A 24,493-nucleotide genomic window follows, 5' to 3' on the forward strand; every position below is an offset into this window, starting at 1 on the left:
AGGGAAGGAATACAAGGGAACTCGTTCGAGATGAAGACAGCATAACCCTGATACCTACTCAGAGAGAGACATACCAAGGAAAGAAACAGATTCAAAATGAAACCTAGTCACCTGTGGGCAACATATTTCTTTTTTTTTTTGTATTGAAGTATTTTTAGTTCTAATAAGACTAGCAGTACAGAGTTACAGAGCATAATGTAACACTTAGTTGAAAGTATATTAAGTATGGTACTTTCAATGAACTGGAGGACAAATGGGTATTTCTTTTAAACTTTACGACCAACAATTTACTCCAAACAGTTCTGCTAAGCATTGATACGTTAGAAAGAAACAAAACATCAAACTATTTTCACTTTTTTGGGGACATTTGGTAGCAATTTACAGCACAGACTTTGATCTTCAGGATACCCTGGATTCAGTAGAAAACCTTCTGAATGAAGTTTTGTACAATAGAAGCTTCTTGGCAGTCAACATTTAGACCATAAAAAAATACATGCAAAAACATACTTTTCTGAAAACACTTAACTTTGAACAAAGCACCACACTACACAAATGCAGAATGAAAACAGCATTTCAATGCCACCAAATGTAGTCATCCTAAAAGGTGTAAAAGTCATCTAACTCCCTCACTAGGCACTGTTCACTTTTTCACAGGAGACAATAAAAAAATATTGCCCACAATCACTATCCCAACTGTAGGGCATGTTTCAGAAAGTCTTCCACTTCATGCTTTACTAGCGGCAAGTATGATTGCGATCTGAACATGATCTGTATCCTCCACGACTACAGTAGGGAGAAGGTGACCGTCTCCTATAAATTGGATCCTGGTCTTGAGCGGCTCTCCATCTACCTCCTCCACCCCCTCCTTCTCTGTATGGTCTCCTGTAGTCGTCCCGATCACTATAGCCTCCATCACGTCCTCTGTCACAGTAGTCCCCACGGCGTGTCTCCCCATACAAACGCTAGGAGCTGGGGTGTGTGGTCTTTTTGTAATGGAGAAATCAACTCTGATCCTACAGCCATCGAGCTCCATTCCATTAGCACGCTCTTTAGCTTCCTCGGCATCGTCTACATTTTCAAAAAATACAAAGGCACATCCTCTTGAACGCATAGACTGCTGGTCATACACACTAGACTCATCAGCAATGGGGCCATATTTAGAGAACACGTCTCGAAGGTCTCTTTCGGTGGTGTGGAAGCTCAACCCCAACTCTCCAAGACAGCAGTTGGGATCAGGGTTTGCCCGATTCCCAACATGACGCCTCGAGTAGACGAGTAGATGTGGGAGAAGGACCGCGGCTGGGCCACCTGTGATAATCAATGGTAACACCTGCTGCAGGATCGTCTATGGCAATGAGACCGTGATCTTGTGAACTTCTTCTGGACCTAGACCGAGACCTAGACTCAGACCTGGACCTGGACTTTGACCTGGAACGCCTGGAATCTTCCTTGGAGCGAGACCTTCCAGGGATATGCCTTGCAGATTTCCCAGCTCCATGAGCACTCCCACTTCTGAAAGCAGAATGGCATTCCCGCTCGCCGTGGTTCTGCTCACTGCTGTCGCTCGTCGCTCCTTGCGCTGCAGTCGAAGCTGTCAACCTCCTGGGCCATAGCAGCCACAGCTTTCAGAGCCGCCCAGGGACGAAGCCCTCCACGCTGCCTCCTCACAGGCTCTAATGCTGGCGGGTGTCCAGCATATTTCTTAAATGGGCTAAAAGCCCATTCGGTGGAGCAGAAAGTCTTGTTTTTTAAATGTTGCTTGCAAAATTGGATATATACCTGCAGAAAAACAAAACTGTACCTACACTTCACATCATGCACAAAAACGAACTCAAATGTAATCAAAGAATTAAATGTTAAACCTAAAACCACAACACTGCTGGGAAGCCACATAGGAAGAATATTATGGGACCTGGGTTGCTAACCACAAGGTCAGCAGTCTGAAACCAACAGCTGCTCCATGTGGGAAAGACGAGGCTTTCTGCTCCTGTGAAGAGTTCAAGTCTCAGAAACGCGCAGGGGCAGTTCTTCCCGTCCTATGGGATTGCTATGAGTTGGCATAGACTGCAGGCAGGGAGTACATGCATCCTCGTCGTCGTGAAACAGGATGATACATATTACAACAAATGCTTGAATTTGTCAGCTCCAACTCCTCGTGACCCCAATACACAACACGTTGAAACACTGTCCAGTCCTGCGCCATGCTCACAATTCCTGCTGTGTTCCAATCCTTGGTTACTGCCACTTTGTCAATCCATCTTGCTGAGGATTACCCCCCACTGCCTCCCCCCATGATTCTATACCAAACATAATGTCTTTTGTAGGGACAGACTCGTTCTCATTTAAATTAAGGTAGAAATGCTCGATAATGATCATGTAAATCAGCATATCAAATGCTTTTAATTTAAAATAAAAATGCTTTGATTGCTTCTATTTTCCTCATGGCGTAAGCATTCGTATGTACTCTAAGGTCCATTCCAGCCACTTGCTTCTGAATTATTTGCATTCATCTGAATGCTGGTAAGTAAGAGTTATCTACCAAAATAACATCTATACTGTGCCTTTGTAAACTTTTTCAGATCTTCAGCAGCGAGGAGGGGAGAAAGTAAAAGTGATATATTGCACCACGGCTGAAGTTTTGGTCTCAGCTGAAAATGTAGTAAGCTGAAACTTGGTAAACAGCTAATAATCCCCAGACACAAAGGGCTGTTAACACTTTGCAGTAAAGAACAACTGTAAATGTATTACAGGTCTAATCAGTTACCTATATCTTAAAAAAAAATTTTTTTTTTAATTTAAAGATCTATTACCCAGTCCCAATGATTCCTCGTGATCACACCGGCGCTGGCTTCTTCCATGGGCTTATTGCTTCTCAGCTAGATGGCTGCTTGTTTAACTTCAAGCCTTTAAGACCCCAGATGCAATATCTTTTAATAGCCAGCACCATTCACCTTCTTCACTACATTTGCTTATGCACCCATTTTGTTTTCTGCAATTGTGTCGGGAGGGTGAACATCTCAGACTGCCGATTAGTTAGAACAAAGTGTTCTTGTATTGAGGGAGGGTATAAGCAGAGGCCTGAAGTCCATCCACTACCTCAGTGTATTGCCGTATAAATACATGTACCTAGGCAAATACCTCTATTTTTGTGGATTAATGTATTTACATATGTACACCTCTATGCTTATAGCTATCTATACCCTGCCTTTCTGCCCCAGTCAAGTTGCAGCCCTAGAAAATCTAACTGAGGAACTAGGGCCATATGAATCAAGAAAGCAACTGCCAATAAAAATAAAGCTGTTTGTTCTGCGTGGGAATGGGGAGTCAGCACAGCTGAGTTTGCTGACCTCAGTCAAGAGAAGAGGCTTCTGTTAGTTGCTGTGGTGAAATCCTGCTCTTTCAGTAAATCACTTTCCTGATTCAGCGAGGCTCTGTAGAAACATCACTGGTGTTGTGGGAGACTGGGCTCTAAGAAATCTTGAGTCATGAGTACATGGTGTGACAGTCCCTTTCTCTGATTAGAAAGGGAAGAAAGTTTTTTCAGCATGTTTACAGAGACTCAAACTTGTGCTTTCAAATCAAAACCAAACTCAGAGCCACCGAGTCAATTTTAACCCACAGCAACTCTGTAGGACAGTCTAACTGCCCCTGAGGCTTTCCCAAGACTGTAACACATTATGAGAGTCAAAAGCCTCATCTTTCTTCCAAACTTGTCCTAAGTGACACAAATGGTCAATGCTGGTCTGCCAGCCTAAAGGTTGGGAATTTGACCCTCATCAGAGACAGGTTTCATGACCTTGAAAACTGGATGGATCTGTTCTACTCTGCACACTTAGGGTTACCATGACCTGTAATTGACTTAATGGCAAGTAGCCATGGCAAACTAATGATTCCTTCAGAGAGCTTCATTGGGTGTGTGGAAAATACTTTACATGTGAGACCTCTTTGCAAAATGTTCCTTGAGTTCTCGAATTTAAATTTTTATCATTATGAAAAATAGGCTGAAAAATACCCACATAGAAGAGCATGGGCATTGCATCATGGGCAAATGTCTACTGCATTTTCTCCATGGTTTACAGTTTGGGGATAACAGCTTGTGTTTGCTCTTTTTTTCTCTTATGTTTCTGCTTTGTTAGTATCACTTCAGTATGTTACATATTTGGTTAGCCAATTAGTGTAAAATAACTTTATTGTTGTATGTGGAAGCATTTGGGTGTAGATTAAAAAAATACAGGCTTTTCCCGCCTAGAATAATGTCAATACAAGGTGACTTGAAATTACTATTCTAATCATACTTGTGCAATTGTCAAGTGAGAAGGTACCACTTGCCAGAGCCTGGGTTCACCCGCATAATCCATCAGCCAGAATAAAGAGTAGCTCATGGCATATGATACTCCGGTATTGAAAACCCAAGGACCTCCCCCTTTGATTGATCCTATGAACTTATATATGACTCTTTGCATAGCCTATGAAGGCTGGATGACTGTTGGGCACCTGGCAGATAGAAGGGCAACTAAGCCACAGCAGTTGTGAAATCGCTGCCTCTCTTGGGCTCTACCAGGGAGTGACTGAAAGTAGTGACTATATTTTCCCCATACAATTTAGGGAAATTACAAGATTGTCACCCACTATATGTTTGACAGCTTGAATTTTAAAGTTACTAATATGAGACATTTATATTTGCTTGTGCACATGTTAAATCTAGATTATTTTGAGGTTGCTATTCCATTTTTGGGACCAAATTAAGATGTAAGTGTGTTTTAAATTAAAAACAAATTATGTATTTTCTTGGAAAGTCTAATATTTGCATTTTTATATTTTTGTTTATTTTCAGTGAAAATACATCAATTGATACCTCATGGCATTTAGTTCCTTAGTGTGGGGATTTAGGATCATGGTTCAAAAAAATCTCACTCAGTTGGCTTATTATGTGTTTAGTGCGTCTGTTCTGTTTTCTAGATCATTGTGTTGTGTAGGATGTCTTAAAAGTAGCCATCCAAGGTACAATTAGTCCCTATTCACCTGGAACACCATAAAGGAGAGTCAAGAGTAGGAGGAGAAAGTGGAACACATGGCTAGTTGTCTCCATGAGCAACGGCCTCATTTGCCATGAAACTAGAACCGGATGGTTCTCAGCTAGCATGGTTGAGCATGTTTATCAAAGATGTTCTGAGAGTCAAGATTTTGTGTTAACTTGGTTGGGTCAGGATTCCCACCAGTTTGGCAGTTAACACTAGTAATCACCCACGACCTGACCTACCACCATGTAACCAAAGCCAATCAGTGTTAAGCCTCCATAATGGGATAAGATTAGGGTGGAATATACCACCATCCCCTAGTCACAGCCCTGAAAGAATTCAAAGGAAGCTTCTTAGGGGTTGTGAACTCCTTTCAATATAAAGACGCATTGGAAAAGCTTGTTTTTCTTTTTGCTGGGTCTGGATCTTGCACCCAGTTCATCTACCACTGGTTCTTGGAACTTTGGCCAATGGCCTGCCCTGCTGCCTGCTGATCTTGGACCTCCTCAGAGGCCTGCCATCTGACTATCCAGCTTTGATTTACTTGCTTTTCTAACCTGGGATTCATTTGTCTCAGCAGTCACCAGCCTGTGGTCTTTTTGCTGATCTTGGGGTCATCGGGCTTTGAAGCTACTCAAGTCAGGAAAAACCTCCAGCTTTACATCTGATCTATAGGTGCGGAACCTGCCTGGACTTGGACTTGCCTTCTTCTACAACCCTGTGAGCCACATTTTATTGATATAAATTTATTTCTACCCATACATACATGCATCACTGGTTTTGCTTCTTTTGAGAATCCAGCCCAGGAAAGATGCCATAGAAGAATCTTCATCAAAAGGAGGAAAGTGTCAAACAGAATTTAAAATTTTCATAGGATTAAGCCTTTCTGGAGCCATGGAGCCTGGATGAATTGCTGAAATTATTGCACTAAGATAGTCATGAAATCTTAAATAAAAATATCCCTGAAGCTTTCTTAAACCTAAATAATAGTTTAGCTTAAATAGACAAGAATGTCTTCCTTAAGCATTGTGTTCTTTTAAAATCTTTCTATATGAGATCAAAATGCAGTGGTCAAGTGCTTGGCTGCTAACCAAAAGGTCAGTGGTTTGAATCTACCAGTCACTCCTAAGATGAAAGATGCATAGCTTGCTTTCATGCAGAGTAAAACCTTGAGAACCTTACGTAGCAATTCTACTGCATCCTATAGTGTTTTTAGACTACATAGTGCTGGATTTGTATGGGATCAAGTTGACAGAAGGAGTTGAAGAATGAGATGAGAGCCTTAGGGACAGTGAGGGTATATAAATGGGGGAGGAACAACTCAGAAAAAGCGGCTGAGGATGGTTACAGACCTCAAGAATGTATTCAATATCACAGACTCATACAAGTAGAAACTTGAACTAGTGTAGGTTTTTGCTGTATATTGTCCCAAGAACAACAAAAATTACTAGAAACAAAACAAATGCGAAAGTAAATAAATGGACTCTATACTCACTAGGTAACACATTTTTTTTCAGTTGGTTTTTAATTAATTAATTGAAATGCTAAAAGACCTTTGAAAAACGGCAGATTGGGTAGAGTTATATATCAAGAAAGATGTTTTGATCAGGACCTAACAGACAGGAACAGAATGAAGAGTGGGCTCCTTATTGGTGAGTCTGCGTTCGTGCTCTGTAGGAAATCGAGGCTGTGTTTCACGGTGAGAGACAGGCACTGACTGAGTGCCACGTGGTTCACAAAGATGTTAGTCATGGTGGGGTCTTTTGATATTGTAATTGCTCAAGTTCTCCAGAAATTGGCCCCTTGTGAAACACGGAATGCAAGCCATTTACTGGGGTATGTGCTGAGGGGTGGCCCCACAGAGGGGGTGGGAAATAGGACAGAGCAAAGGGTCATGGCCAAAGGACTCTGCAAACTTACCCAGGAGCGTCAGCGTGAGGAGGACCTTTCAGAGGTGACCCAAATTGAGATAAAGGGGTAGCGCTTTTGTCTCCCTCATCCACCAGTCGTTGGAATGGGTTTGCCCTAGAGAACCTTTGTCCATACTTCTCCTTCATCCGGGGACACAGTGTCTTAGTCACGAGTCACCAGTCACCAACATTTTTGCCAGCTGCAGGATCAAGGTCTAGGAGCTGAAGAGGTGATATAACCTGAAGGCTGAAGGTGATCTAGGCACCATATACACCATGGTTACCATGTTCTGCTGAATGCAGAACAGGGAACTATTATGATTATTGTCATTATTGGCAATCAGAGCTAACGCTTTCTGAGAACCCCTTTTCCAAAAGACATTGTGCTGAATTCTTTACACAATGGGTCACTTTAAGCATGATCATCCTGTAGGACAATATAAAGCACAGTTACAAACCCAGACTTTGGGAAACAATGTTCTTGGGTAAAACCCCAGCTGTACTTTCTGCTTCTTAGCTGTTCAATCTTGAACAGGATCAAGCACTGAAATTTATAGATGCTACCTTCCAGAAAGTTCAGGAATGTCAAATAAGACGATATAGTATAAGGCACTTCGAACAATGCCTGTGCCATACTTTTTACGTAAGAAATGTAAGTTATAATTATTATTTTATAGGAGTGGCTTTGAGCAACTAGGTAAATGCCGAGGCACATAAACACACACAATTGAACTTCTGAGGCTACAACCTCTTTTAAACAGTTTTTTTCCATAATAAAAAGCTAGGCATATTTGGTAGGTGTAATGTTTATGAATTGGGCTGCTAATTGCATAGTCAGCAGTTTAAAACCACCAGCCACTAGGAGGGAGAAAGAAGATACTTTTTATTCCCATAAAAAGATACAGTCTGCACAATCCACAGGGACATTTCTGCCCGTCCGTATGGTCACTGTAAGCCAGAATTGACTCGGTGGCAGTGAGTTTGAGCTTTGTTTGTTTATTTTTTTTGGAGCATATATAATTATTCCAAATAGAGAAGGTCAAACTGAGGGAAGAGTACCCAAAAATAACGTGTTGGCTGACATTGCAGCGAGATTCTAACTTTAAAGGGAACATAATCATTTCTTTATTTTTTATTAGAAAATAGGAAAACCAAACCACTACCGTCCTATCAATTCTGACTCCAAGTGACGCTTTGTCGTGTTTTAAAGGCTGTAAATCTTTTTTAAAAAAAATACTTGTTCTATTTAGATACTCATTTCATAAAACTTGTTCTACTTTTGGTGAAATTCTACATTTTTCCTCCTTTGATAACTGGTATTTTATTGGTTCTTTTCAGGATCAGTACAGAGAAATTATAAACAATCTGTACATAATTCTTCATGTTGTTGCTCAGGGTCACACTGGCTGTATTTCTGATGTTTGGGGTTGGAAGGGGATGTGAGGGTGGGCAGTGTGTCCACTCGGCTGCCCTCAGTGGAGAATGTTCCCAGAAACTAACTCAGCTCAGTATCCACAGCCAAGGGAAGCCAAGAGCTCTGCTCCGGATGTCCAGTCTACTCAGGGCTCTCCGACCTGCGAGTGGATCTCTGGCCTGTTCACGGGTCTCCAGTAAAGGAGTTTGTAGCCTTAACTTTCTCCCATGGAGAAGCTGGTGGGTTTGAACCTTGGGGCTTGTAGTTAACAGTCCAACACTTGTGTGCCAGGTCTTCAACGGGCCTCTGGGATAAAGTAGTTAGCAAGACAAACACTGTATCTGCTCATGTGGGTTTACGGGCAAAAGCAAAGTATGTTATGTTTTATGAAAGAGAAGTCTCAGCCGTGTGGCTATGAAAGGGAAGTGAGCTTCGGATTTAGTTAACGCTAAAGGACCTCCAATAGTGATGACAAATGGTCACTGTGGGACTGATAACCTGCACGACACCCTGATGATGGCTCCATGTCCTCTGGCCTTTCATGCAGCTTCACAGTGTAGAGTAGTGAAACAGAAACATGATATGGGCTCCAAAAATGGTGAAAATGTACTAGTACAGGTGAACCATTTCACTTAATGGCTCTACGCCCTGGAGAGAGCATGGAATGGGAGCCATTACTCTGCTATTCAGCCAGTTGACTTCAGTTTCTATTTACATCTGATATTATGAACATTCTATCCAGCTGGAAATGATTCTCGTGTTAAGATACTTACTTTTCAAAAACATGGCCTCTAAACATACGCTAACTATTTCATCTGTGCTGAACTGAAAAAATAGCCATCTGTTCCAATCCTGGAGGGAACATTTCTGGTGTTGAACTTATTGGTCTCCAATGTAGAACAGAAATATACCCAGGCATGGTAGTTTTTCTGTGATTAAAGAGCTTTTCCGTGATAGTTTTGAGTATCTACAATTGATGCTTTTTGTGCTGCTGTTAAGATTTCACTTTTAATAAGACGTGACTTCATAGTGCTCTAGCGTTGATCTTAATTAAGTTCATGAACCCCAGAGCATAATAGAACTGGGTTCAAATATGTTCCCTACTAAGTGGCTGTGTGATGCGGCAGTTCCACGACCCTTTTCTGATTTCATTTCCCTTCCCTTTAAAACAAGATTGGTCCTACGCCATGTGGTTGATCTTCGTCCAAAAGAACAGACAAAACTTTCAGAACGATTCTGAAGTAAAATGTGGTCTGTGATTAGTTAATATCCATACACCTGCCAGGACACAAGTTAATCTGATTATAAAAATGTATGTACTAGCCACTAACCCAGTGATGAAGAAATTGCAGAATTCTACCAGATCTTCAGTCAGAAATTGGTGAAATATGTAATCAAGATGCATTGATAATTATTGGTGACTAGAATTTGAAAGTTGGAAACAAAGAGGAAGGATCCTTGCAATTGAAAACATGGCCTTGCGGATGAAAACAAAACTGGGCATCACATGAAACAGTTTTGCTAAACCAATGATTTTTTTCATTGCAAATATTTTTTTTTCAACCACAAAACAGTGAGTGTCCACATGCACCTTGACCAATGGAATACACAGGAATCGAATTGCCCACGTCTGTGGGAAGCAAGTAGGAGAGAGATGGGCTTTCTACTCTTGTAAATAGTTATCATCTCAGAAACTCTCAGGGGCAGCTCTGTTCGGCGTTACAAGGTCACCACGAGTCAGAAATGACCTTAGAAGGGAGGGTGGTGAGACTTGTCTCACATACTTTGGACATGTTATCGGGAGGGACTAGTCCTTGGGAAAGGACATCATGCTTAGCCGAGCAGAGGGTCATTGGAAGAGAGTAAGAGCCTTGGCGGGATGGATTGACACAGTGGTTGCAACGGCGGTGACCTGTGTAACCACATCTGTGAGGATGGTGCTGGCTGGCAGTGCTTGCCTCTGCTGCACGTAGGGTTGCCACGGCTTGGAGCCTGCTGGTGACACCCCACAACAAGGTGTAGCTGTTAAGAGAATACATCAAACTGTGCGCCAAGTGTTTGGCACCATGATTGACTCAGCAATACCTAGCCTCGGAAGAAACATCTTTATCAATCAGAGAACCAGTTAGAGTCAGAATTTATAGAAAGGCTAAAACATTTTTTGTGTGCTGACCTGGTATGAGAAGCCAATAAAACAGAAAATGGTGACATATAAGACAGTGATTAACTTTAATTTTGGAGGCAGTGCTGGCTTTGAAACTCGAGGGACTACACATATTGTCTTTGTAACTTGGGACATGCTATTTAACTTCTCTAAGTCATTCAAATGTAAAATGGTGCAAATAATAATTCTACCCTACAGGACTGTTTTGAGGATTAAATTAAATGGTCCAAATAATGCACTTTGCTGAGTTTCTGGCACACAGTACGCACTTGAAAGTATGAACTATTATTATGAGGAAATCTTGCAGACGTCTTCTTTCTAATCTCCACAGAGATGCATCTTCTCCGTAGAAGAAAGGGTGCTCAGGGGCTCGCGGCAACCATGAATTGTCATGTTTAAGTTCAGAACCTGCTTCCTGCTCCCCTCCCATGCACCTGATTCAATCTGGGAAAGAAATGGCTACAATTCCTGCTGCTGATATAATTTTATAATAGCACAGATTTGGGACTCAAAATTAATCCTTTAACTAAAATTAAACTAATGGAAACCCCCCTGCAAGATTGCAATAACACAAACATGACAAGCGCCGAAGGTCACAATGCCAGGATGAGTCTCCGTAGATAATTCAGATAATGTGTCAAACCAAAGTATTCAGACAGAATTTGAAAGAGAAAAAGAGCAATTTTTCTATAGATATAAAATGTGGACGAGAATAACAGACCTTTCATGGTGGGTCTCTGGGCTTGTCGGGTGCCATCTATCACCACGATTTCCCGTCCTGCTTTGGAAAAATAAACAAGTACAAATTCTTGTTCTCTCCTTAATGTCACGCTGCCCCCCCATGCCGCCCCCCCCCCCTCTCCCGCCTTATTTTCACTACTTACAGAGGCCTCTTAACTTTTATAGTTCTAACAGATTTTTAGGCAACGAGACACTTTACACACAGCCACAACGATAAGGATGGCCCAGGGTTGGGCAGTGTTTCATTCTCACTGGGAGTTGGGATTACTTGAGGGCCCCTAACAACATCATCATCAACATCAAAAGATGGCCTGCTTTGCATACCTGGTGAAGCTGTGCCCCAAATCTGCTAGCCATAGATAAGATAAAGTACTCTAGGCTGCTGCTTTCCCTTGGAGTTTTCTGACCCAAACTCTTCACTTTGTCACTGAAGGACATTGCCTAGATGCAATGCCGCCTCTCTGCTTCTCTTCACGTTTGGGGTTCCTGTGTTCTCTTTTCTCGCTCCTCTTTTGGGGTCCCCTGCTCTATTAGAGGTTGCTTGAATTTTGAGAGTCTTCTGGAGTGCGGAGCTCTGGGGGTGTCATTGGTTGTATGCAGGGCTGCTGATTGCAAGGTCAGCAGTTAGAAACCAGCAGCCATGGAAATCTGCAGGAGCCATTCTGCTCTATCCTATAGGGTCCCTATCCGTGCAAATCAGCTTGATGGCAGTGTGGTCTGAAGTCAGGCACTGCCCTTGCAGGCCATAGCTGTCCACTTGTCGGCCCCAGTACATAGCTTGTTTTGATACACTGCCACCTTGTGGTCATACCCCTTTCCTGGTGCAACCCTGAAATCCCTGGACTCATTTGTTGTTAAAGGCAGAATGCATTGCAACTCAAAGCAACCCCGTGTGAGAACATTTCCCAGGCTCTAATCTTTGAGAAAGCAGATCTCTAGGCTGTTCTCCCACAAAGCGACTTGGTCGGTTCCATCCCTTTTGCTTAAAAGCAAAGCATTTATTTAACCTTTGTGACACAAGGGTGCCCACCGGTACACACGGGCGATACCTAATAAAGTTGGTCTATGCCTTTGATCTCAAGAGTCTAGTATGATGAGCAGATCCTTAGTATCATCTGCAGAATGGTCAGAGACATGGATTCAGAGAGCTTATTGAATATTATGCCTGATACATAGAGGAAAGGTAATGATAGTCTCAATATAGTTCATCTAGATTATAGAACTTCCCACTCAATCTCGAAATCGAACCCCCTTTCTTCTTTGCACTTAAGCCTGCTCATTATCCATACAGTTTCCAGGCTTAGAAAACCTATAGAAGGTTGCGATAAGTAGGAATCAACTCAGTGGGTGTGAGCTTGCCTTCTATCAGCAAGGTGGTGGCTCAGACCTGTAGGCCATCCCTGGGGAACAAGATGCGAATGTCCCGATCCAGATTCAGTCCCAGTAACCCTATGGAGCAGTCCTCTTCTGTCGTACAGGGAGGATCACCATAAATTGGAATAGGCTTAACGGGCCTGGGTTTGATTTTCAGGTTTTTATTACCCACTGACCCATAAAAGAGAGGAAAATAATTCCAAGAAGATTGACTTGATCATCCTGTTTCCTCTCCTTTCGGACCTGGTTTTACTCTGACTTACCTCCTGTCCAATTCCCAGCCCTCGGCTGGGTCTCTCCCACTCTTGACAATTTATCTGAAGAGCCCTTAACTCTCAGGCCATCCTCAAGGAGTTTGGTTTTTATGTTAGTGGATCTCCCTGCTTCGAATGTCCTCTGTGAGGACACTCTGTCCCAGTGTGCCCTCCTGGTACCCTCCCATTTACCTACACCCACAGCAAGACAATAGAGTCAAGGCTGCTGGTTAGTAGCACCAGGAAGACTTTTTCTATTCTGTCCCTCTCTTGGGAGATTTCAAAACATTACTCACCACTCTCATCTTCATCTTCATTCACATAGCAAGATTTTCTCACACGATTCTTTGTTTTTAAGCTTCTGTTGCTTATATAACTCCAGCTTAACTCTGCATGTATAGAGTCCTTTGCATAATCTTCCTCCTGAAAATAACAATCATTAATATTCATTATTACACAGCACCTACTATGTACTGTGCCCTAGTCTAAAAACCATATATACATCAAACTTATTTAATCCCCACAATGACTCTCTCTGGTAGATAATATTACTATCTCCATGTTCAGATGAGAGCCACAGATAAGTTAAGTAATTTGTTAAAGGTGATTGGAAGCATTATGAAATGAAACATATACAGGGCTAGTACATAAAAATCTCAAGCACTGGCAATAATGACTCTTGTTAACTTCAACTAATAGCTCTGGGGACACTATTCAATAATGAATGATGCAAGATACATTTGTCTACAATGTCTTGTCTCTATTTTCTGAATTTATTGCCCCATCCTTCCTCTCAAAAATGTAGTGCTTTCATATGTGCTTTTTTGTAGAAAGAATTCCTAATAGAACATGTATAATAAGAAGGTTACGTGAGTCCGAAGAAGAAATGCAAATGCCCTGTAAGCCGACGAAAAGATGCTCAACATCACTAGTGATCAAGAAAATGCAAATAATGAGATAGTTTTCATCCAAAATATTAGAAAACTCTTAAAATATTGATAATTGTGGAGTCATAGAGGACTGGAAGTACCATTTATATTTTGTTGCTTGTTGTGTAAATTAGCATAGTCTTTTTGAGTGACAATCTGGCAATAGCTAATAAAAAATTAAATATGTAATTTTCAGGGCAGCAATTCTCAATATCTCTCTTAGGGAAATATTCAGATGTGGGCATAGTAAGTAGAAAAATGTTCACCACAGCCTTTTTAGTAAGAGCACAATCTATCAATTGGTAATTAGTTGAATAAAGTGTGATTCCTGCATTCATAGTATACCAAGTATGCAGCAGTTTTAAAGAATAAAGTGAATATAGATGTACTGACGTTTGAAGCGCTCCAAGATAGATTATGTGAGAAAGGCAAGTTTTAGAATAATAAAGATGCTCGTTAGTCAAAATAAAAAATAAGCACAACACTATGTACTTTTATGCAAACATGTGGCATAAGCATACGAATCAAGTAGAATAGTAGTTACCCGAGGGAAGGCATCCAGAAAGTGGAGAGACTATTTTTTAAGTGTCTACATGTTTACACACACATGCATTCATGGCTTTCTTTTTGTGTACATTTTAAAATTAAGTAAATAGAAAATGTTTTGCTCTTTTTTAAACTGAGTATTTATGTATTACATGATATCACTTTTTTTTATATGCTTTCAAAGAGGCTTTCAGGAGGTGTGTTATTTGGGGTTGACTAGAGAAACAAATTCCTACACACTCATAAATGTGTGAGAGTTTTATATCAAAGAGCAATTGTATATTGAGGAAACATCCCAACCCAGTCCAGATCAAGTCCATAATGATATTAGCCCATGTGTCCACCACCAGTCTGTAAATTCCTCTTCAGACTCACGCAACACACACAATGATGCCAAGTGCAGGAAGATCACAGGCTGGTGAGTGGAGTGTCTTTTGGATCCAGGGCAGTGGAAGCATCTCAGTGCTGGCGTGGGTTTCCACGTGGCTCCTCTAGCTCTAGGGCTCTGGCTACATTAGCGTAGCTCCATCAGGCTTGCCATCAGGAATGTCTTGCAGAGAGTGGGTGTGTCCCGCCTCCAGCAGCAAGCTACGACCTGATTGACAGGCTGAACTCCACCCCTTCACTCTCAAATTGGCACCAGATTACATAAATCCTACAGAAGGCACAATCTTTTCCATTTACTCAGAAGAAGCTATTCTACAGTCAAAGCAGGACTAATGTCAAAAGCTACTTGGCATTTCAACATCACTGTCAAGGCAAAGTGAACTTAAATGAGAGGGTAGTTGCAACATTTAGCACAATTCATTACAACATCCCACCGACTAAGTCCCATTGTCCTTGTCTATATTACTCAATTACCCAATATTGTAGTATGTTGGATTCACTCTTACCCTATTAACATGACTCTACCACTGAGGTGCCAAATAGACTTAACACTAACGAGCCCAGTAACAGGTACTCTGGTTGTCCATTGTATTGACCTTCTAAACTACTCGCACAAAGGAGTGTTAGTCAACTGAAATGGAAAAGGATGGGAGGTCAGTATAGAAAAAGCAACCCGTGTGCATGGGTTCAACTGTCTATTCAAGAGGCAAAGCTGGGGGTAAGGTGAGATGTGCTTTCCATGTTGTAGACCAGAAGTTTTCTGGGGCAAAAACCAAATAAAGACACGAACAGAGTGAGGCTGATGCCAAAGACGTGGATGAGGGCAACACAGAAGGTCTTGGTAATTAAGAGCATTGGACATGTGTGATGGAGTGAAATTTCTTAATATGGCTCTTCCATCCATGTCTCTCTCTCACCAAATGGTTGGCGGTGAGTGAGCAAATAGGGAGTGTCACACTCAAGGAGGGGATTTGTCGGTTTTAGTTGCCACCTCCTTGGTTATAAGGCTGAGCCACGTGGGCAGGAAGAGAGGGAATCCCAGGACCATCAGAAGAAGAGCACATTAGAGATCTCATTCAGATGTGGCTGAAGCTCAGGCGAGAGGCACAGAGACCATTGCATGAAGACTATGGGACAGAGCAAAGGAACCAGGCCAAGACCAAGATCAAGGCAAGGAAACCAGAGACTAGAGTGCCGAGACGATGGGACTGTGAAGCACAGTGACAGGCTTTCTGGTCCATGGAGGCTCAAGCCAAGAAACTGTGTGGCTGAGAGATTGAGGACCAGAGAGACACTTGGCTTCTGGCTGAGGAGAGGTATTGATTGTGACTGTGATTACTTAATACCCTCCCCCGCCTTGTAATGAGTTAATGATCCCAGCATAGAAGTAGAGGGAAGAATGGTTGGTGTCAGAAGGGGGTAAAGAAGGAGAGAGGGTGAAGGCATGTCTCACCTTTGGCTCTTGGATTAGAGAAGCCAGAGGAAGTCTGATGTGGCTCCGCCCACCTCTTCCTCATTACACAGCATGGTTACCAAAGTGACCTGATTCTGCTCAATGACCTACACACTTTTCCCAAACCACGAGTAGTGGTGATATGATATTTTATAGACACTGCCTCGAATCTCCTATTACTGCTCTAAAAAGGGCTATGTCTCTATTTCGTCTCTTCTCTCAATATTTGGTCCATTTTTGACTTGGATGGTGGTGAGAAGGACTGCTGTGGGGGAGGCATTCTAGGCTACAGGTATGCTCTTCAGGTTTGTAGGAGACTCTGTCCAGGTGACTCTGAGAATCCAGAGGCATTGATGATAGCAATATTCTCCTTGCAGACAGGGAGCAGTGAGGGTCCTGGCTATAACACAGCCAGTGTAGCAGTTGGTAGATGCCACAATTTCCTGTTACACTCAGGAGTTAAGGATCTTGAAGTCCCCAACTTCTGAATTCTTCTAAAGAGAATGAAGAGAACGATTTCATTCATTCCGAGTCTTGAGGAAGAGCCACACAATCAAAGGAGCCGCTGTCTGGTGGCTGCAGCAATCTAAGGGTGGAATACAAGAGGGAAAAGTGAGACTTAAGGAGAACATAGCTGGAAACATTTGATCCTGCGTGGAAATTGTTTTTTCAGAGTACACTTTGGGGGTCCTAGGCTTGGTTTAGGAGAAGGTTTTCCGTTACAGTTGCCCTTTGTAGTGTTGAAGCGGAAGCATGATGACAATTCCTCAGGTTTATCACAGAAAGGATGAAAGAATCAGATAAAATGGGAACCTCAGATAGCACCCCAAGAGAAGGGTTAGAATGATCAAATTTTCAGTGTTAGTCAAACACTATACGGAATAGTGAAATATAGTACATTTTGAAGTTTTTTCAAAAAGCTATACATTTGACCATTGACCTGGATAGTAGACCTTATGTTAATCATTGAAGACTGCTCTCGGAGGCCTCAAATTGTCTATCAAATTCACTTGAGGTAAGAAAGTATTTATTCCTTTGTTCTTACCATGAAGATCTTACTCTTATAACTTAAAAAAATCTTCCTACACGCAAATATCCAATGAAGACATTATTTTGTACCTTTTAGAAGCAGTAATCTGAAAGTAAACATACAGAAAATATGTTCATGCTGCTTGTATAAATAATCTTTAAAATAATTGGAAATATTTAAGACAAGGGCATTCACAACACTTGTTCTCTTATCCACAGTCACTGAACTTTCTTTCTCATTTAGATTTAAAAGATTTGGTCTAACACCAGAGTCTCGGAATGTACATGTTAACATGATTTGGAAGCAATAGAGTGCTTAGAAACCATAGTGATTTGTGTTGTTAAAAGATTTTTAAAGTAATAACAACTCTCGAACTTAAGCTCCACTCTGGCAGAAGCTTGACTAAAAAGAAAGCATTTGTGGGTTGAGAATCAACTTATTTTTGTGCTCTAAGGATAATGAAAAGAAGCACTCCGCATAACCGGCTAACGGTCTTCCGAGTTTAATGGAATGCAGTGAGAGGGGAAGGCAGTCACACAATGTATCTCGTTCCTGGAATTTAAAAACAAGGAGCATCCATTGTGCTCAGAAAATGTAACTTGTTTTGGCCATCTGCTCTGTCTTGTTTCCATCCCACATTACAGGACCATTTTCAAAGACAATCAGAGGGAGAAAAATGATTTTTAGTCTTCACTAGGGGGCATCTCAATTGAGCCTGTGTTCAATCATAATGTGAGCTGAAGAATTTGCTCTTTGTACCTACTGTATGTTGGGGCTTTCTTAATGGAATTGGAAAAGCCTCTATTGGTGAGCTCCTTCACAATAATGACGTATTTGCAGGGCAGGGATAATGCAGGCAGGAACATTAGCAGGCTTGACTGGTGTCGAGTTTGAAATAGCTCATATTTACTGAATGCTTACTTACTGTGCACCAAAGGAGTACTGATTCTGTTAGGTTTCATGGATGGGAAATACCACAGTCCTTGGCTTCCCATGAGAAAGAATTCACGCCGAAGCCTGGTTTGTGATCCAAGTGGGCTTTTACAGAGGGTAGAAGAAGTTTCAGGCTTGATTTACAGTAACTGAACACAGGCACCCTCGGGGAGTGCACATCCACACGTGGTGGCCTGGGGCGGGACGACCTTGGCATGGCGGAATGGAAGGTGGAGGAGCAGCTGGGATAAAAAGAGGGATGGCCTCCAGGTTCCGGCCTTTAAGGCCTTCTGGGGAGGCGTGGTCCATGGTACTGGTTGACCCCATTGGCTGAATTAAGCCCACCTGGCCTAGTTAGGCTCACTCAGGCGTACTGCCTATCTATGTGTGCTGTCCACCTGGCTCAAGGGCCTGAATTAGCGCATGTCCTTTAGCCTTTATTGGCTTCCAACTTCCTGTAAAGGACTGGAGGGGTAGGGATGGGGGGAGGGCTTGGCATATAAGGGATCAACTCCTGGTTCCTGTTCTGCTACCGAGCAAGACCCCAAGGGGAAGTGCTTGACTGCTAACCCAGACTGATGATTTGACTCCTTCAAGTAGCTCCACGGGAGAAAGGCCTGGCTGTCTTCTCCAATAAAGATTACAGTCTAGAAAACGCTGTGAATTGAAATAGACTCTAGGTGCCTAGCAACAGCAAAACTACACACCAACTGCCTACCACCCAAACACTGAAACCAAATGCATTGTCAAGTTCATTCTGGTTCATGGCCGCCCATATGCTGCGGAGTAGACCCTGCTCCAGAGCATTTCCTTTATGAAAGAACATTGTGAAGCCTTTCTTCCACAGAGCTGCTGAGTGGGTTGGATTGCCAGCTGTTAGGCAGTAGTCAAGCACAGAGTTTTTGCATCACCTAGAGACCTACTATTTGCCAACTACTCTCCTATTTACTACTTGGTATATCTCTATCTCTTTCCCTGGTTCAAACCCACCAGCTGCTCTACAGGTGAGATAGGAATGATCTACTGTGGTAAAGATTTACTGCCTCAGAAACCCAAAGGGGCAGCTTTCCTTGCTCTTAATGAACAATTACGAGTCAGAATCTATTCAATGGCAGTGACTTGTTGCTGTTGCTGTCCACACAACGACCTTAGGAGGCAGTTACTACTATTTTAACTTGTGTGTGTATATATAGATATATACATATACTAGGGGGGTACACCCCCCATCCCCTGCCCCTAAAGAAAAAACGAAAAAGGCTCTGCCTAGTGGATTGCAGTAGGCATTTTCTCCTCTAGGTGAGCATCGAACTCACTCTGAATTAGTGCATCCAGTGGCATCTCCTGGGAAGGTCTCTCTGGCCACAGTGAACGTTTTAATCAAAGCAGTTTCACTCGAACTCATTTTTTGTGATGGCTGATTTAAGATTACAGTGTGTGGCTGTGAAAATTTGTTTCCTACTCAGGAAAAATGCAGCAGAAACTGTTGTGCTGTTGAACACAGCTTACAAGGACAGTAGCTATGGGAAAAATTCAGTGTACGAGTGGTTTTCTTGTGTCAAAAAAGGTGAATTTATATCAATTTATGACAAAACTCAGCCTGGACGTCTGTTAACTTCCCGAAGGGACAAAAATGTCGACTCATAGTGCATTTGGGGTTCATTGTACCGGGTTACGCTGTTAATCAAGCTTTCTGTTGAGAGATTCTGGAAAGATGGCATAACCAGGTGCAACAAAAAAGGCCTGATTTGTAGCAGACGGGACTGTTTTCCCACCAAGACACTGCACCTGCTCACGCAGTCATCTCAGGGCACCAGTTTTTGGCAAAAATCTGCATGCTTCTCTTGACTTCTTTTTGTTTCCCGAATGCAGAGGAGCATGAAAGGACAGCGATTTGATGACAAAGACGTGAAGAAAAAAATGAGGGAGGTGCTGTCAGCCATCTAAACAGATGAGTTTGAAAAATGTTTCCAAGCATGGAACCACAGATTTGACAAATGTATTAAGTGCAATGGAGAGTGCTATGAAGGTGAGAAGGCTGTTTTATAAAAAATCAAATACATAGCTTTGAAAAAAATTCTTTTTTTTGGGGGGGGTGCACCCTCATATATTTCAAACGATGTATAAGAGGAATACAACTGATGACATGCGGTGTTTGAATGACTCATCTGGAAAAGCCCTCCTCCCACCCCATCTCCATGTTCATTTTACAGCGGTTTGTCCTTCATCGGTTTATGCAGACGCTAATCCATTTTCCAAAATGGGAACCCATGGGATCACTTTCATGTATTAGCTGACACCGGCAGTGGTCTCTCAAATTGGCAAAAGCTTTCTCCCCAAGAATATCATCCCCCAGTTTTAGACTTGGCTATATAGCTTCCATCTGGCTGTGGCTCCAAAGGCTCCCTTTTAATAAATGTGTACTCTCTGGTGGGTGACAACTATTATGTAATCTACAGAGGGATGATAATAATGACATATAGCCATTACCTTCCAAGGATACTTAGTTAGGACATTTGAGATGATGTCTTTCATCTTCAATTCTTTGGATATTAATTAGCCTGATATTCATTTTTCTAGAAGATATTATTATCCCACCCTTGATAACTTCAATATTTTCTCCCTTTATTATGATGCCATTGGACCATATGTGAGAATATTGGTTTTCTTTTTCATTGGGTTTTAATCCATAATGAAGGCTGCAATTCTTGATCTTTATCAGCAAGTAAAGTACTTGATCAGCAAGCTTCAAGTACTCCTCACTTTCAGCAAGCAAGGTTGTATCATCTGCATATTGTTAAAAAGCATTCCTCCAATCTTGATGTCATATTTTTCATATAATTCACTGTATATGATTATTTGCTCAGCATAGAGATTGAATAAGTATAGTGAAGGGCTACAACCCCGATGCCCAGCTTTCCTGCTTTTAAACCTTTCAGCATTCCCTCGTTTTGTTTACACAATTGCCTCTTGACCCATGTACTTCTGCAGAAGCACAATGAAGTGCTATGAATTAACATTCTTCTCAAGGCTGTCAGTAGCTTGTTATGATCCACAAAGTCGAACGACTTGGCATAGTCAAAAAACACAAGTAAACATTTCGCTTGTATTCGCTGCTTTTAGCCAACATCCATCTGATGTCAGCAATCATGTTCCTTGTTCCACATCTTCTTTTTAATCCAGCTTGAACCTCTTGTAGCTCCCTGTCAATGTACTGCTGAAACCATTGTTAATGATCTTCAGCAACATTTTACTTACATGTGATATCAATGATATTGTTCTGTATTTGCACGTTTTGTTGGGTTACCTTAGTTTAGAATGGGTACACATATGGATCCCTTCTAGTCAGTCGGCCATGTAGCTGTCTTTAAAAATTTTTTAGCAGAGGCAAGTAAGTGCTACCAGTGCTTCATTAGCTTCTTGAAACATTTCAATGGGCATTCCGTCAATTCAGAAGACTTGTTTGTTGTTTTGCCGTCCATGATACTTTCACTATTCGTTGACAGCATTACATATCAAGTGTGTCTATTCTTCTTCTGTCTTCTTTATTCAATAGCCAGTTTTCACATATATATAAAGTAAATAAAACACCACTCGTCTGTCAGTTTGTTGTTGTGGTGACTGTGTGTTGCTGTGATGCTGGAAGCTATGTCACTGGTATTGGGTACCAAAAGTGAACAGGTTTCAGAAGCGCTTCTAGACTAAGAACAGGCGACGAGGAAGCAAGATGCCATCCACTTCTGAGGAATCAGCCACGGAAAACCTTATGGACAGACTTGAGACATTGTCAGAGACCAAAAAGCTCCTGAATAGAAGCAGAATATCTTCCGAAATAGTGCCAGAAAGTGAGCAAGCCCCTCTTGTCGGAAGGCACTCAAATGATGACTGAGGAACAGCTACCTTCTCAAGATAGCATCAACCCTAACAATATGGTTGGAGTCAAGTCTTGGGGAGTAAAGCTTTAGAGACCTTCATTTGCTGATTGGGCATGATTCAAACTGAGAAGAAACACTTGCAAACGTCAATTAATAATTGAAATTTCAAATATACAAAGTATGAATCTAGGAAAATTGGAAGCTGTCAAAATGAAATGGAATACACAAAGATCAATGTTTCAGGTGTTAGTGAGCTGAACTGGACTGTTATTGGCCATTGTGAATAGGAAGATCATCTGTCTTACTACGCCAGGAATATCAGATTCCAGAGGAGGGTGTTTCATTCATTGTCAGAAAGGACATTTCAAGATCTATATGAATGCGATGCTGTCTGTGATAGGATAACATCTATCTACATAAATGAAAATCCAGTAAATAGAACTATTATTTATTATTCATATTTCTGCACCAACCACAAAAGCTAGAATTAGATAAATCAAATAACTCTACCAATGTCTTCAGTCAGAAATTCATTAAACATAGAACCAAGTTGCATTGCTAATGGCTGGTGATTGGAATGCAAAAGTTGGAAACAAAGAGGAAGGAAGAGTGATTTAAAAATATCACCGAATCACTGAATCAATCACGAAAGTCAAGATGGTGCATAAGCAAATGTGCTCTCAAGAAAGCTGATGACACCCAACTGTTAAAAGATAGAGCATCTGGGATCTTAAAGACTTAAAGTTAAACAAGCGGCCATCTAGCAGGGAAGAAACAAAGCCCACGTGGAAGAAATACACCAGCCTGTGTGATCATGAGGTGTCAACATGATCAAGTATCAGGCATCAGAAGACTCAAAACAAACAAATATATTGATGCAAATGAAGGGCGTCAGTGTGGAGGCCCAAAGCCCATCTGTAGACAATTGGGCATTCACTCACAGAAGGGTCACAAGAAAAGAACAAGAATCCAGAGTGCAGCCTAGCACTGACAGAACACACAACATTCCTCTAGTTTTTTAATGCTTCATCTCCCCCCTACTATCATGACCCCAGTTCCACCTTACACATCTGGCTAGACCTGAGCATGTACATTGGAACAGATGAGAACTCTCAACAGATGGAATCCAGGACAGATAAACCCCTCAGGAACAGTAATGGGAGTAGCGATAACATGAGGGTAGGGGGAAGGTGGGGAAGGAGGGGGAGAAACGGGGAAACAACTACAATGATCAACATGTAACACCTCCCCCTAGGGAGAGGAACAACAGAAATGTGGGTAAAGGGAGAGAGCAGATGATGTAAAATATGAAAATAATTATAATGTACACATTATCAGTGGTCCACGAAGGCGGGAGGGTAGGGAAAAAAAGTTGCTGATACTAAGGGCTCAAGCAGAAAGAAAATGTTTTGTAAATGATGATGGCAACATATGTACAAATGTGTTTGCTACAATTGATGTATAGATTGTTATAAGAGCTGTAAGAGCCCCCGATAAAATGATTTATTTTCATATGTATATGATCTTGGTATACAAATAAAGCTGGAGATTGAATGACAGCATTTTATGAGATCAACAATTCTCCATAGCAAATATCTTTTTTTTCAACAACACAAAAGGCGATACGCACAAGGACTTCTCCAGATGAAATGCACAGAAATCAAATTACTACATCTGTGTGACGAAACTGGGGAAGACTCCTGACAAGATGGATTGACGGAGTGGCTGCGCCAATGGGCTCAAACATAAGAACAATTGTGAGAATGGCGCAGGACCCCAGCAGTGTTTCACTGCGTTAGACATAATGTCACTATGATGCAGAGCACACTCAACAGCACATAACAACAGCGCTGCTGTTCACTGTCGTCAAGTGAACTGTGGCTCGGAGCATCAGTACGGGAGAGGACAGAACTGCTCTAGGGGCTGCTGAGGCTGTGAATCTTTACAGAGCAGAAAGGCTTACCTTTATGCTGCAGAGGGACGGGTGGTGGATTTGAACTGCTAATCCAGCAGTGAGCAGTCTGACCATACACCACAAGAGCTCCTCATAGTAATGTAATAGAGCTGTGTTATAGCTTAAATTTGATATTGATCCTAGTAATATTTTAGATTGAATAATAATTGCTTAGTCATATATAACTTTCAATTTTTCAAGTAGTTTCAAAATCTCTTATTTTTATCATCCCATTATCCTTTTGAAAGAGATGGAGATGCTATCCCCATTACCCTGCTTTGCAAATGAGGAGTTTTAATAACTACTGTTCTAAGTATTCATTGTATGGGTGTAATCTCTGCAGAACAGACAACCCTTTAGAAGCAAGGCTTTTTGATATCTGGCTTTAAGCCCTCTCACCTTAGTTAACGAGGTTGAGGGATGACATTGATCTAAGGTCAACCAATCAATAAACTGGCCTGATGCAAAAATACAAATGAAGCCCATCAGATCCTAGCTATGAAGAAAAATTGGC

General features: G+C 41.7%; 1 protein-coding gene across 1 annotated transcript; it reads right to left on the reverse strand.

Annotated features, from left to right (window-relative positions):
• Nucleotides 1-734: 734 nt before the first annotated feature.
• On the reverse strand, nt 735-18,462 carry LOC101653697 (transformer-2 protein homolog beta-like). The gene is given in 4 exon segments (XM_045296531.1): nt 735-958; nt 961-1,308; nt 13,172-13,298; nt 18,298-18,462. Coding segments are annotated over 4 exon segments (864 nt in total).
• Nucleotides 18,463-24,493: the final 6,031 nt, after the last annotated feature.

This window comes from Echinops telfairi, unplaced genomic scaffold (assembly GCF_000313985.2).
Source record: "Echinops telfairi isolate 266 unplaced genomic scaffold, ASM31398v2 ScPeMD7_7410;HRSCAF=8448, whole genome shotgun sequence".
NCBI classification, from domain to species: domain Eukaryota; kingdom Metazoa; phylum Chordata; class Mammalia; order Afrosoricida; family Tenrecidae; genus Echinops; species Echinops telfairi.